This window comes from Chelonoidis abingdonii, chromosome 22 (assembly GCF_003597395.2).
Source record: "Chelonoidis abingdonii isolate Lonesome George chromosome 22, CheloAbing_2.0, whole genome shotgun sequence".
Lineage (NCBI taxonomy): Eukaryota > Metazoa > Chordata > Testudines > Testudinidae > Chelonoidis > Chelonoidis abingdonii.
The window spans coordinates 5726706-5742679 of record NC_133790.1 but is presented as its reverse complement, the minus strand read 5'-3'; the positions used below and the strand labels follow the sequence as shown (position 1 = coordinate 5742679).

Sequence of the window (15974 nt, the reverse complement as noted above, 5' to 3'; positions counted from 1 at the left end):
CATTTCCAGTACAAATACTAAAGGAGAGCATAGCTCCATCAAGAAACTCTTACAACAAGAACCTTTAGCTTTCACTATGAACTGAGAGTGCCTGTCTGACACTACAAACCAAGAAAAACATGAAGTTATTTTTAAAAAATAGATCGCCCACAATTCCTGTATGTCCATAAGCATGCATTACTCCCTGGGAGTCTATATTATCCATATACTTATTTCTCAAAGGAGTCTCCTATTTCTTCCAAATTTTCAAGTGTGATCAGAAGGTTCACTTACTCCTACAAATACTATCCTGGCACTATTCCTTTTGAGACACCATGGAGAGGATATGAATATGCTACTACAGATCATCACGATTCCAGCCATCTCTGATCTACCCAGCTCCAAATCTCTATAGGTTCATCCAAGTTCTCAGAGGTAAACTTTGATCTCAAAGTAGTTGAATCTAGTATTTCCAAAGTTTCTTTATTCTCAAAGAGATTCTATCCAATAACCACACGTAGCAGGTGACCTTTTAGTCTGAGGCAGCTGCTCCTTCTAGAATACTTCCCATCAATGAAAGATACCTGGAAGGAGATCGGGTGGGAGAGAAGTAACAGAATCTACACCTCTCTGCTTGCTGCAAGGGTCTGGATTATTAGCCCAACTCTCATTTATGTTAAGGTTATTTTAAACTGATCTGGAAGAACTTGCACTTAAGTTCTATACGTCACTGCCCCTTGTGCTTGGAATGTGTACCTTCCCCTAAAAAGGCAAGGTCTTTCAAAAGCCTGGAATCAGCAAGGCACTATTCTTAGGATTAACATTAAGATGGAGATTTACCTATCTCATAGAACTAGAAGGGACCATGAAAGGTCGAGTCCCATCCCCTGCCTTCACAGCAGGACCAAGTACCATCCCTGACAGATTTTTACCCCAAATCCCTAAATGGATTGAACTCACTCACAATCTTGGGTTTAGCAGGCCAATGCTCAAACCACTAAGCTATCCCTCCCCCCATGGCAGGTCAAAGGGCATTAAAGCAGATGCTCCTGTTATGTCTCTTCTACATCACAGATGTGTAGAAATCCCATGTCTGGATGGTCTCTTCAGCAATAAATCCCAGGCTGTTGTGGCACAAACATCTAACCTACCAGTCGTACTTGTTGAGGCCTGCCAATGTACAAGCTCCATAGGTGGTGCACTTGTGGTTTTGTTTCACTGCACAAAAAGGAATAGATTATCTTTCTTCTTTTGTGGTCCAGCAAAGTGGGGACTTGTTAAGCAAACAAAGGAGACCTTAGAAATTTGCTACAGAGAAAAACCCTTCAAAAGAAGCAGAGCTGCCTGACCTGTGAACATGTTAGACACCAAAAAAATAACTAGAGTCTTGGAGGCTGCACAGTAGAAAGAGAAGAAAGAAAAAGACACAAAAAGTCTATGTGACTGGCTGTCAGATGCCCGATATGCTATAAAATTATTAACCCTTTCTGGCAGTTACAAACTAAACCCTGGCTTGAAATATTAAGGTCATTTTTGTCTCAGGTCCCACTGGATTCTTTTATATTTTTTAAAGTCTGAACTATAAAGCTGTATGCAGTTGATAAGAAATAAAAGTTAGTTATTTTTATGCAGAGGTGGGTTCTTCCTAAGAAAAAACTCATAATTTGAGCTTTTTACTCTCCACTTTTTTGCAATAGTTTTTAGGATTTTGAAAAGTGACTTCCTTCTAAGCAAACATGTTCAGAGACAAATCCTAATTTTTGACTAAGAAGACTTCACATACCACATTACTTCTTGAAGAATGCAATACATTTAAAAGTATTTATGAATTAATGGATTCTCATGGAACATTAAAGTGCCTAAAGCAAATGCAAACAAATCACAACATTTGTAAGAAAATTTAGCAATTTCTGTGAATAAATTACCTCATTTTCTAGGGGGCCAGTAACATCACATTTGTTAATACTTCCGGAAGTTAACTTTTCAGACAATATAAAATTACAGGCAATGTTTAGCCAATTTTTTAAATCTGAGTGCCTAAAGTTAGGCTTCAGCATATATATATTTAAGCACCTAAATAAACGTAGACTGATTTCAAAAAGGTGCAGAGCGCCTGCACCTCCTATTGACTTCAATGAGCTCTACTGGTACTCAGCATTTCTGAAGAGTCTTATTCAGGTGCTTATATTTGCTTTTCAGAGCCTAACCCAAAACACCAAGATTTAAAATGTTTACCTTTATGATGTAAAGCTATACCCAATTTTAAAAAGCCATTTAAAATACAGAAACATACCTCTCCTTGCATAATTGGTGTCCATATCTTTAAACTGCACCATAACAAAGTCTGAAGACTTGAACAAGATACTCTCTAATATGTCTTCCCGTTTTGGCCCCAGACTGGATTCTGCAGGTTTTCGATGAGCAGCATCAAGCACTAAATCACACTAACATTAAAAATGCAAGTGAGTTCGATTCTAAATATTTAATTTAATAATAAATATTTGACTATAGAACAATTAATTACTTGTTAACAACCTACACAACAAGATTTGCAACAAGTATTAGACATATTCAAATAGTGAATAACTTCATGAAAATGAAGCTGCTTGTGGGCAATTCCCAAACAGAAAGAGGCTACATCTAAATAAACTTATTAAGAATTATTTGCTTTACTCTACTAATGAGTAGTAAATCAGTAGAGCTTTGTAGAAAACTGATCAGAAAGAAAAAACAAGCAAAAAAGTTACCTTAGGACTGTAGGTTTTAAAAACTCCTTCATATACACCTCCGTTTTTCACTTGTACTTCACATTTGGATCCCTAAAATGCAAGACAAAAAAAATCAAAGATGCTCTCTCACTCTGGCATAAAGACTGTCAAGTGACATTTGAATGCTTTTTTCTACACTTGTGTCTTTATGTATTTAATCTGAAGGCTCAATTTTTAGCCAGGCCTCTACCCAATGACCATTTCCATACATTCACAAACATGTGCCTATGCTTTGCAGATGCAAACACGTGTGCACTCAAGAGCTTGTCTTAATGGGGTTTGAAGTTGTCAATTCAAAGATTTATGGCACACAAGTGTTACAACTGTCCAAGTGCACATGCAAGTTTTTGCAAGAGCAAAGAGTGCGCACATATACATACATCCATGCAAGGGGAGGGTGGAAGCTGAAAGCTTTCCCAAAGTATTTAGCAGCAGGAATGTGGGATTGCCTGGGTGATTCACTTCTTACTTTCACCATGTCAGCATTTTCCTTAAAACATAACTTTTTTGGTGTGCTGTATTTAGACTTAATGATTTTTAACTTGCCATTTATTTCACTCATTCAAAATCTATCCTAAGATGGCAAATGTCAAAAGAAGTAGGATTGTGGGAAGAAACATACCATATCCATCACAAGCAACTTGCAACTTTCTAAACTAAGAAAAACAGAACAGTCACCACTATGGTTCCTCGTGGTTAAATCTTAGCACAAGATATCCGTTGTTCTAATTTAAAGACTCTCAATTAAGCTGTGGTTAGTTTAATATTTTATAATTAATTCTGTATCAACATTGCTAGAGATGTTTACCCTCCTGTCATATGACAACTTACAACAACTGATGTAAGTATGTGAACCATTCTCATGTTTGCATAGATGCCATCAAAAGAAATCTGAAAGATAAAAAGCTTGTATCAGAAAGCAAAAAAGCAGAACTATTCACCACAACAATTCAAATGAGGTTATGCCAGCTTCAAATATATTACAACATTGAACATACCAGTTTGTAAGAGTGTGTGGATCAAATACCTTGCTCAGGGCTTGCCAACAAATTTAGTTAGCATCAACCTGGAGCGTGAATCTACTAGCCTACTGCACATTGCTGACATGCACTAACAATTCCTCAGTGCGCTCTGATCTACTCCTGTTTCAAAGCAGGGCAGATCAAAGTGCGCTAATAAACTGTTAGTGTGTGGCAGGCTAGCATGGGGCAGATTTACACCCCAGCTTCATGTGAACTACATACTCCTGTGGACAAGGGTAAAACAGAAAATTCATTAATTCACAGGTCACTAGTTGACTCAATGTCAACAAAGGAATTAAGTCATCCAAAAAACCTCAACCCCCTCCCAAACATGCTTGCTATCATTGCCCTCCGGTTTAAGGCTACAGGCTGTTGGTGCAAATACCTTAACTGCCACCCAAGAAAGAGAGCTGCTTTAGCTAAAAGCCTGTTGATATACTTCTTCCCCCCGCTTCCCTTTCGCCCTCATTTCAGGGACTAGCTAACAGACCCAGGTTTAGGGTGACCAGATAGAAAGTGTGAAAAATCAGGACAGGAGGGTGGGGCGTAATAAGTGCCTATATAAGTAAAAGCCCCGAATATCAGGATTGTCCCTATAAAATCAGCATATCTGGTCACCATACCCCAATCATATTAGCAGCAGTTAAAAGTATCAAATTACAAACTGCCAAGACAACTACAGAACATATTCGAAATAAACCAAGACTAGATTTACAATCGTACCAAAGTCTAAGATCCAAGGCTAGGCAACCTAACCAAGTATCAAGCATGATGCTAGATTTGTTGGATTTGCACTTGCATACATTAAGTGATGAGAATGTGCGCATGGTGCGACATCTCTCCTCTCTCCCTGCCAGCTTCATTCTTGTGAGCCAACGGATGCTGAAACAGATGAATACCCCATCATATTTTGAGCTTGTCAACTGACAGCATCTCTTTTAGGCTGTGTCAAACTGTTCAGCTTAATCTAGTTATGCCTATATATTGAAGTACATGTTTTGTGACATCACCCATTGTTCTTAGAAACCATCTTTAGAGGTACATACTTCAATATTTGTTAGTGTGGGTGATTTAAAGACATCAAACACAAAGTATTTTGTTTAGCTTTAGCCTCTCAGATAAAGTATATGAAATTTGAAGGGACAAGGGAAAATTGCGTGCTATACTGTTACCATAAAGACACTTTTCTATCCGTAACAATGATGCACTAGGTATAGCAATTTCAAGTCGCCCTCTCCCGCTGCAAAAAAATTAAACAATTTAATTGCCCTTAAAAACTAGCACCATATCAACGTTACACACAGACATCCTTTTAGGGAAGGGCTTATCAAAGGTGTCTGAAGCAAGGTCTAACATAATTTTTGTTTCGCTAGAACTCCAAATGTGTAAAACTAATAACTATGCTAATTTGTAGAACATTTTTCAGAGCTGTAAGGAATTTGAAATAACCAAAACTAAACTAAACTGCCAGTTTAAGAGACAATTAGCCCAACCTTAACAATAGTGCTAAAACATTTGTTGCTTTTGTTCAACTGAGTGATGTCTTATACTAGCTTTAGACTTCTCTACTTAAGGAAGGGACTAATATTACAGGCCTCAAATAGGAACAAATATGCAGCCATCGCTATGAGTAATACCTATGTATGTACTGCTATACATGTGTATGGTACAGTTGCCAAGAACATATAGAAAATAGATTTACACAGCCACAGTTCTATATTTTGTAGGTAAGTGCTTTGTTTGGGACACTACTAATATTAAATGAATGCAAGGCCGTGAACTTCAAGAGAGTCACTCAATGTTTGACCAAGTGTTTCCTAACAGTGTCTGTGAAAATGGCTAGAATATCCATAAAGGTATTAAAAACCAAAGAGAGATTTCACAATTAAGACAGTTTACTGTCTGCTATTCTCAAATTACCTATCTACACTGAACCGAAATATTAGAGATATAAGTTTATTTTCCTGAAACAAGAGTTGAAATTTTCACGTTATTAGATATTAAATTTCCACGCAAATCAAGATAGTACTATGAGAAACAATGAAATATGTACTTACTGTAGGCTGAGGCGGCCCTTTGCCACTGCTGCGACCTCTGAAATTATTAATTATGTATCAGATTCAATAAAAACAAGACAATAAGATTGCTGAAATCAGACATCTCTTGAAATCAAGTATTCAGGGGAACTGGTTGAGTACAGAAAACCTACCCAGATTATTGGTGTTGAAGAGAAAAATCAATCTCAAAGAGCAAGAAGTGTTCTATCCCAATAAAGTTTCCCTTTCATCTTTTTTAAAAAGAACAAAAGCAGAGATAAGCGTTAAAGCTCCTTAACATTTTCCTCTATCAAGAGAAAACCAAATTTAGAATCATTTTACTGATCTTAAAAAGATACCATTTTTTTCTACACCTATAATAGACCAAGAAACACAGCATGAAGGAATACTTCTAAAACAATTTCACTTTAAAGATATGTTACCTCTTAAATACTAGCCCTTTTCATACTAAAGTTGTCATGTATTTATGACCAAGTGCTATGTGTCACAAAGGTAATTACTTGATGTTTCAAGTTATGGAGTCAAGTACCACTGCAGAGTCATAACTGAGAACACTAACGTGTACGTCCAGAAAGAGAAGTGGCAACTTTATAAGCAAATAAGTGTGAATTATAGCATCTTTATTCTACTAAAAGGTGCTGACACCATAGTACTTTAGAATAAAGCATATCAATATTACAGATATTACACATGTATCTAAAATTGTAAAAAAGTTTTCGTATTTAATAAATTTGATTTTGAAACAGTATGATCGCAAAATGCATGTGCACATGAGAATAGTGTTCTGGTTTCATGTTAAGCCATAACTTCTGCATTTCTGACTTCAGACTTAATTTCATAAACTTAATGTTACATAATATAATATTTTTTGCATTTTAATTTGATCATCTTGTCTCCTCCCATCCCAAAGAAAAATTCTAGGGACTATTTAGATTAGAGGAATTTGAAAGACACCTTCTTTCTGTGATTCTTCACTCTAAAGTACATACAACTTTCAATCCTGAATCTGTTTCTGCGCTGAAAACTGTATAAAGGTGAGATATAAACTATGAAGACACTGTCAGTAGTAAAATAAACTGGAACACCTAACATTAATAGTGCAAAATATGAGTTTCTAAAATGTTAGCATTTGGTTTTCCATAAATAAAAAAGGATCTGAATAGCCATTCTGAAAATCTGGTACTACAATATTGGGCAGTTCATTATATAAAAGAGTCAGAAAGCAATCTGATATACTTAAAAATGAGAAAGACTTTTTCACCCTTCCAAAAGTAAAACAAAATCCAATACAGCTGACCATTTTTTCTTCAAACATTTACAAAAATAAAGGCCAACGTCAACTACAGAAAATTTCAGGCCCAAAACTAAAAAACTTAAGCAACCCAAAACAAGGGATTATGGAAGTGTCTCATATCTGTAGCAGACACTACCAGGCACTAGCCGTACGACAGAATCTGTGTTGCATGAGACCTGCATAGCAGTAATAAGCACCTCTATAGTGCTTTTGAATTACACTCAAATTACTTTACAAACTGATATAAAGCAAAAGATGTTCATATGTAGGAAAAGACCTACATTTCCAACATTAAGAAAATAGCTGACTGAATATGAGCACTTCTGAGTCCATGTGTTTACTTTTTATAGAGCTGCAAAAAAAAAAGAAAGAATTTGCAACTATCTGAATAAGGACTTGTCTACATAGGGAATCTGGCTGCAATAGCTATTCTGCAATAACTCCTCATGTGGATACTTGTCTAAGGCTTGTCTAGGCTACAGGGACTGCAGTGGCCTATAGTACTGTTATTATGCCACCATAACCCCATGGTATAGATGCAGCCTACAGTGACACGAGTGGTGGTAGCATGGCTGGTGGAAGAATTCTTCCATCGATCTAGTTGCATCTACACCAGGGGTTAGGTCATCATAGCTATAGCACTCAGGAGTATGAATTTTTCACATCTGAGTGATGTAGCTATGACAATCTAAATTTAACTGTAGACTAGGCCTTATTCAAGAATAACGGTGGTGTCCATACAGGGAGTTATTCCAGAATAGCTGTGGCACTTTAAAATTCACACCGTCTTCTTCCAGAATAACTTACCCATGTAGACAAATCTTAAATTCCTAGTGCCAATTTAGAGGTATCAGCACACAACTAATTTTCCAACAGTCTTATGTATTCTATATTTGGCAAATTTTAACATTTGAAGAATGAGATGTTCTACATCGCAATATATTGTGTGAGTTGTATAAATATATCTTTCTGAATCATATTAATAGTCTCTTCCAACCTTGAAGTCTGTGTTAGACCAACTGCACATGTAACCACACAAAAAGCACAAATACTGGTGGTCCTACAAGTGGAATCACACATTTCCTGAAAAATGATACTGAATGGAATGGTAACTGCTCACGAGTAGCCCTACAGGTTCATCACTGTGATAAAAGGTCACATAATCAGTGTTTTTTTCATCTGTCCAAGACTTCTCTTTGTATTAACAAGAAGAAGGAAGAGGAAGACTCTGAACTGTCGGCTATCTTGTTTAATATATAAGCTTCTTGAGTAGCAGTTCTCTACCCATGGCCTGCTGTGGCCCAATCAGTACACAGCTGCAGCCCATGTGACATCCTCAGGACTATACAGGTAGTATACCTATTGTGTGGATGCAGCCCACATGGCACATAGAGAGCTGCATATACGGCCCACAGTGGTAAATAGGTTGAGAACCACTGTTCTTGAAGCATGACTTCATCTGCCTTTCTGTTTTACCCAGCCTTATGCATACTGATGATGCCCCATAATTAGTAATAAAATACAGGTCATTCAGAAGTCAAGCTGCCCAATTAGTTTTCAGAAGTCTAGTGAAACATAAACCAAGTAAATACAAGTTTATTTGCATGAGTTCTCTGTCTCTCCATTAGCATCACAGCTTTCTGCAAAATAGTACCACACACTCTATTTTGAGCTTTGGTTACAAGTAGCTGACTAGGTTAGTTACTTGTCAAACTATATGCTAACATAGGAACATGCATCTGAGCCACTCACGCAGAAGGCAAAGAAGTGATTTAATCAGAAGTGAGAGCTCCATGAAAGAAGCTGTAGTTGAGTTTTCATTGTGCTCTATTACATGAATGTTCAAAACATTTAACTTTTAAACATTACAGAAAAAAGTCAAGACAGCTGATTCAACCAGTCTCAAAACAGGCTAGAAATTAGCTTGGAGATTCTTCACTGGACTCTCTTTTGTTGGTGTCAAAAGTCATTTCAGGAACCTACATGCCTCCAACGTTAGATATAAAAGTGACCATCACAAATGAAAAGATTATGAAATCACAGTTTTATTCTAGTGAGAAGTGCTTCTTAGCCTACAAGCTTTTAGGATGCTGGACTGAGCAAAACGGTTGCAGTTCTTCTTAACTTTGCACACACTGAAAATGTTTTAAATTCCACATCTGCTGCAGCACTTCCATTAACAAAGTTACCATTTTCTCCTTTGTTTCTGTAGCAAGGGCCCTCAGCAACAATTCTCCTTGTCCTCACTAGCAATAATGTCTCAAATTCTAAATTGGCTCAAGAGTTAGGTTAACTTTGGGGTTTTCACCTTCTGCATTATAAGCTACTAGAGATCCTTCTGAATCTCACTTCTTGTTTTCAAGCTACATCTTAAGCCCTACAGAATAGAGGGGGGAAATCACCAAGATTTTAATATCATTCTGCTTATATCTTGCAATGCAACCAGAGTGGCATGATAGAGGCCAATCAACTTGATGTTTCTATCCCAATAAGAAAAGGCTCAACCTCAAAACATCCTTGCAGAACTACAATAAAGAATATTCTGAGCCATTATAATTTATTATGTTCATAACACCCAAGTGTATACTAGATTTTAACTAAACAGAGAGATATAGATTGATGGTAAACTCTTTGGGTCAGAGACTCTGACATAACCTAAATGAATGTAACAATCAGTAAGGACAGGAGGTGGTGAGAAGGGAAAGCAATGACAGCGATCACCATGCAGACTGTCTAAGTGTGCACATCTTGACTGTTCAGCTAAGTTTCTAATGTAATAGATTATTACTCACTTCTTGTGGGCACTGCAGAAGTGAGGTTAAGGAGGGATTTGAATAAGAGGGTTGCAGCTGGCAGACCAAACTTGGAAACCATTCCATGCACGGTGGGGGAGCAAAATCACAGATAAAGGTACAGACATTGTCTGTTAGAGTACGTGTCTCACAAAAGAAACAATTTAAGCCATTATTTTGGAGGAAGAGCGCCAAAAGAGCAAACTTTTCATATCAGGCCGATATTTACATTATGGGTCTGTTGTGCTCAGAATTCACACTGAAAATTCAGACTGTTACAAAAAGGTATCCCATGTGTGAAATGGTAAATAAGTTTCCTTGGTAAGTAAGTTTTTGAGGTTTGTAAAAGCTAAATCATACTATTTATAAATGCTACACAATTATAAGTCAGTTATTATCACCTAACCATCAAATACAGTATTACTATAAAAGACAAGCAGAAAGCCATTCCTTTAAACTATTTAAAGTGTCAACTTTTATATATTTTTCTAGTTAAAAAGACAAATGTACAAAGAACACATGAATATTTAAAGAAAGGGAACTTAATTTTCCAACAATATACATAAAGTCTCATGATTCTTCTTCAAATGGAATATTTTTGTTGGTTGCATTAATTTTGCTATACAATACTGAACTTAAGAAACAGCTCCACATATATGCTGCATTTAATGGAAACAGCTAGTGCAGAATTTAAAAGAAGCAACTGCAAACTACGTTTGTTAAATTCAACAGAGCAAAGAGAAGACTTTTGGGGGCATCAATTAGTATTACTAAGGCTTCGAAGACAATATATGGGATGAGTTGGCTCCAGACCACCACAAAATAAATTGCCTAGAAACTGTAAACCAGTTTCTTGTATTGGAGAAGTACCTTAACAGACAAGTGTACTTTTTTTCCAACAGATTCTCTCAGGCCCGGACTAAACTACAAAGTCAGGTCGATGGAGTCACCTTGTGTCAACCTATTCGTGCATGCGTAACTGCCTTCATCTTCTGAGAACCTCTACAAAAGTTTATCTACCTCATTTCACGTCAGCATCTTGCAAAAGCAAACTGTCTTTATAAAAATGTTTGTGTACCACAGATGCAAAGTTAAAAATCCTACATGAAGTATTAAAACAAGATTTTCAGAAGATTTTCTACAATACTGTCTACTTCAGAGGTGGGCAAGCTACAGCCCACGGGACCGTCCTGTCCGGCCCCTGGGCTCCCAGCCGGGGAGGCTAGCCCGCAGCTTCTCCCCTGCTGTCCTCTCTGCCCCAAAGCCACAATGCGCTGCTCCTGCTGGGTTGCGCAGCTTGCACCCACCCACCTCCCAGGCTTTCCAATCAGCCAGTCCTGCAGCTCTGAGAGGCATGGTAAGGGGGCAGGGAGCAGTGGGGTTGGATAAGGAGCAGGAGGTCTTGGGGGGCAGTCAGGAGACAGGAAGCAGGGGGCAACTAGATAGAGGCAGGGGGTCCTGGAGGGCAGTCAGAGGACAGGGAGTGGTTGGATGGGGTGGAGGTTGGGGGGGCAGTCAGGGACAGGGGGTTTGGATAGGTGTGGGATCAGGGACGAGGATCTGGCAGTCAGTGGACAGGGAGCGGGGGGGTCAGGGGACAAGAGAGCGGAGGGGTTAGACGGGGCAGTCGGGCGACAAGGAGCAGGGGGATTGGATGGTTGGGGGCTCTGAGGGGGCAGAAAGTGGGAGGGGGTGGACAGGGGGCGGGCCAGGCTGTTTGGAAAGGCATAACCTTCCCTGCCCAGCTCTCCATACAGCTTTGCAACCCTGATGTAGCCCTTGGGCCAAAAAGTTTGCCACCCCGGTCTACTTAATGCAAAACTCCTATCCTTTTAAAGTACACTTAACTCCAACCTGTAAATATACAGTGAACCTTAGGTCAAAGTTACAGCTCAGTAACTTATATCAGTTTTTTGTATCTCTCTTATATAAAGTAGGACAGTTGATATAAGAGGCACTGAAGAGCATTCTTCACATAATTGTTGCAAATCACAACCATTCATGTTGTCAATTGCACTTTCTAGAAAGTATGAAACAAACATCACACAGCTAATTGTTTATGAACATTAGTAGCAATCTACAATTAAGAGTTACATGTAGGTTACAAGTTAGCATTCTGTTTGATAATTTAACAGTGCTACATTAAGGCAATATTGGGTTACTAACTAATTTGATGTAAATTTTATTATTAACTTGGATACCACAGAAGATTGTGTGTGTAAAATATTTTCCAGGATTACATAGTGCCCTCCGTCCAAGGACCTCCAAGTGCTTTAAAACGGTACTTTAAACCTTGAAGTAGCACTGAGAGATAAAATAGGAAAATATCCTAATTTTGCAGCTGAGAAAAGTGAGGAACAGAGAAATTTAGTAACTTACCCTAAATCACACAAATCAACGCCATCAGGCACCTTACACATACAACAGCCGACCTTTCCCTAAAACACTTACTAACACGATGTACAAAAATGAAAAAAGTTACAGATATTCAGTGACACCAAGAGAATGATTACTATATCATGAAATGGTTACTATGACGAGGTAAAGGCTTCTAATCAACTGAGGTCACTACTAAAAGTGTGCATGCACACAAGCACCGAGGACAGTAAGTAAGCTTTTTAGGGTAGAGAAAGTGGCGGTTTAACTTTGACTCTGGCAAAACCACTATGCATTTCAAAAGAAGCCACCACAATAATATCTAGGAGTTAGCATACGCTAATATTCTCAACTAGTTCTGTCCAGGTGTGACAACCATTCTTCCTCCTGTTCTTGATTTACACTTTTTGGTGAGACTACTGAAAAGTGAAAATGACTAACCTACTTCACTGCCTACAAGGAAATCTGATAGAGGACAATTAGCATTAATGGTGAAAGGGGAGTTTTCAATCATTTCAGCTTTAATCTGTTCATAAGCAAGGAATTTTTAAAATACTTTAATTTGCATCCCTTTAAAACTGAATGTTCAACATAGTTAGGGAATTGATCAAGATGCTAAAGTACTGAAAAATAGTTTTCTACAAAAGTAGATTGCAAAAAGAATGAGGAGCACTTGTGGCACCTTAGAGACTAACAAATTAATTTGGGCATAAGCTTTTGTGGGCTAAAACCCACTTCAACAGATGCATGTAGTGGAGTATACAGTAGCCCACGAAAGCTTATGCCCAAATTAATTTGTTAGTCTCTAAGGTGTCACAAATACTCCTCATTCTGTTTGCTGATACAAACTAACACGGCTACCGCTCTCAAAGTAGACCCTGATTTAAAAGATTGTTTTAAATAACTTTACCTGAGGACAAACATATTGATATTTCCTCGCAACAACAACATTTTCCTTTGGATGATGCCTCCTGATGAGATTGATACAACTGTTTATGATTACATGAGAGATGCTGAATAACTACATTTATATTTGGATAAAATTGAACCGATCATCAAAATACAATTCGAGAATGTTTGGCTAGCATGCTGTAGCTGTAGTTTGTCAGGTCTGTATTTTTTGTAATAGTTTTTTAAGCAGTTGGACGGAGGATACAAACAGCATGTTATGTCCGTATATGCCATATTCCACATATATAGACCCTAAGTAAGTATGGCATTTAACACATTTGCCCATTTGTGAGACACATCTGCTTCTTTTAATGCACCTTTTTGAGGTTTTGTTTTTTAACTATTCTTACTGAGCGGCTGCTAATCTCCCACCCAAAACGCACACAAACCTTTATCTTATATATAAGGGTAGTTATAGCAATCATTAAGTAAGCAAAACAAGGACTCATTCCACCCTACTGTCAAAAAGAGAAGCAGGTGCTTGTCCTTACTAATTTCTACAGTTTAAAATGTTATGCCTCCAATAGCTCAAATGAGCTTTATGGGCAAATTTCAGCTCCTAAAATATGACTTCCCATGCAAAACAACAGCATCTCAAGAATGTATTATGCACGTAAACATTATGGAGTGGTAAGTAATAAAAGTTTTAAGAAACCAGCTTAGCACAAGGAAGAAAATTTAATTTTAAATTTAATACCAAGGCACAAAGATTGTAAAATATATTTTTAAAACACAAACTTGTTTTTAAACTCTGCACACAAAGAGCATACATACAAATTTGCAGCATGAGGTAAATTTTTAAAATACACTGATAATCCAAAATTAAGATTTCTCTCTTAAACTAGCAGTGGGAGCATTTTAAAGGTGCTTCATTCAAACCCTTGGCAAGACTTACAGTGAGAAAGAGTCTCATAATTTTACAGGACCCTTCATCTAGAAAGATCTCAAAGTGCTGTGCAACTTATATAAACAAAACATCAGTTAACAGAACCCATAACAATTTATCCATTTGAAACCAAAAGGATAACATAAGTAGGAAAAATGTAATTGCTTTAGTTGGAATTTGACCAGGAAACATGGAAATATGAACTGACACCCTTTCTCTTGCACAAGCACAAAAGGGTTCACACCTCCACTAAAATTTCAAGGGAGGAATGTTGAATGTAAGAAATCATTTCAGTAAACTGCTCAAAGTGTTAATACATTTTTAGTTTGCATTGTTCTTTTCACCCTAGATCTTTTCCCCCTACTTTGTTCTGTTGACTGGTAATGAAATGAAATCCTCCTTTCAGATGTGTCCTAAAACAGTTGTCTAGTATATTTTGTTTTACTCCTAGCATACAGAATTTGAACAAGAATAGAACTCCCAAACTGGAGTGCAATGCAAGAAGGAAAACTTTAATAGCAAGTACCCTGAGAGACCAGGAACTCCAAACTGGAAACATTATGCATGGATCCCTCAGGATACCAGAAAGTCTGCATGGTGAGGCTAGGGAGGTGACAGACGCAAGCACAACTAAAGAGTGGAACCCTTTTGAATGATGAAGAATTGGGAGCATATCTCTGACCTGAGAACCATACCCGATCATCAAGCAAAGGATAGGAGCTCTGATACAGGGCCATGAGTAGGGAGCTTACTGCAGGGAGAGTCTCAGTATCATGAGTGGGAACTGAGAACACCTGACACCTCCCACCCGTGAGAAACGTCTTTACATTACGAACTTGGATGGCATTTCACGACATGAGCAAGCGCGCTCAAACCCCTCATCTCCTCTGCAGGAGCTAACGTTAACCATCTTCACCTGCATTTGCAGACTTGGAGACTTTAGGCAGTGCCCCCAGCAGGCGACCCGGAGGGGACGTGCCGCCTACTGCAGTGCCAGCCCCGGGGCTGAAGCAGACTTACTACGCGGGTCTCAATAAAACCCCTATTTCGAAAATAAAATGGTCACCTCTGTACCGGCGGCAGCAGCGCCGGCTGCGGTCAGGGCGCCCATTCGCTGGGCCGGGGCCTCCTTCCCCCACCCCCGCAGGTGGGGGGTTAGTCCCCGCCTCCCGTCATCGGGGCCCGCCCGCCGGCAAAGCGAGATCCCCGAGCCCTCACCCGGCACCCAGGCCGCACGCCTGGAGCCCGCCCCCGGCACCACGAGCGTCCCTCGCGAGCCGGCCTCGGCTTTGCTGCAGCCTCGGCCTAGCAGCGGCCGTTCCACTGCGGAGCTACCAGCCCCCGAGTCGGCTGCCCCCCCGCGGTGCCAGGGCCGGGAGCCCCTTCACCCCCCCCACAGGGCCGGGTGCCCCATCACCCCCCCCCACCGGTGCCAGGTCGGGTCCCCCTTTACCCCCCGCAGGTGCAGGCCATGCCCCCACAGGACGCTGGTGCCCTCTTCCCTCCCTCCGCGATGCCGGGCCGGGTGTCCTCCCCCCGCGTGACAGGCCCGCCCCACAGGTCCGGTGCCTTCAACCTCCACCGCAGGTGCAGGCCCAGACCCCAGGGCAGGTCCCCTTCACCCCCACCCGCGCGTGCCAGGCGCGCAGCCCCCAGGCGGTTCCCTTCACCGCCCCCAGCGTGCAGGGCCCAGACCCACGGGCCGGCGTTCCCTTCCCCCCACCCCGCTGCCAGGCCCAGCCCCCACAGGGCGGGTTCCCCTTCCCCTCCCCGCACGGTGACAGCAGGACCCAGCCCCACAGGGCCGGGTTCCCCTTCACTCCCCCCGCGGTGTGCCAGGCCAGCCCCC

The 15974-nt window shown here is 39.9% G+C and overlaps 1 protein-coding gene across 11 annotated transcripts in view; it reads right to left on the bottom strand.

Moving 5' to 3' along the window:
- ATXN2 (ataxin 2) overlaps positions 1-6000 on the bottom strand; it is a 70226-nt gene extending 64226 nt beyond the window's left edge. For 8 of the 11 annotated variants that reach the window (XM_075060122.1, XM_032800650.2, XM_032800649.2 and 5 more), the window contains exons 1-4: positions 5827-5863; positions 3579-3638; positions 2727-2798; positions 2273-2423 (exon numbers count right to left, since the gene is read on the bottom strand). In XM_075060122.1, coding sequence (XP_074916223.1) covers positions 2273-2423; positions 2727-2798; positions 3579-3611 — 256 coding nt within the window. In that variant the 5' untranslated portion in view covers positions 3612-3638; positions 5827-5863. Of the gene's footprint in view, positions 1-2272; positions 2424-2726; positions 2799-3578; positions 3639-5826; positions 5864-5978 lie in introns of those variants that run through there. The other 3 variants (XM_032800653.2, XM_032800656.2, XM_075060127.1) reach the window with 3 other exon arrangements.
- Positions 6001-15974: the final 9974 nt, after the last annotated feature.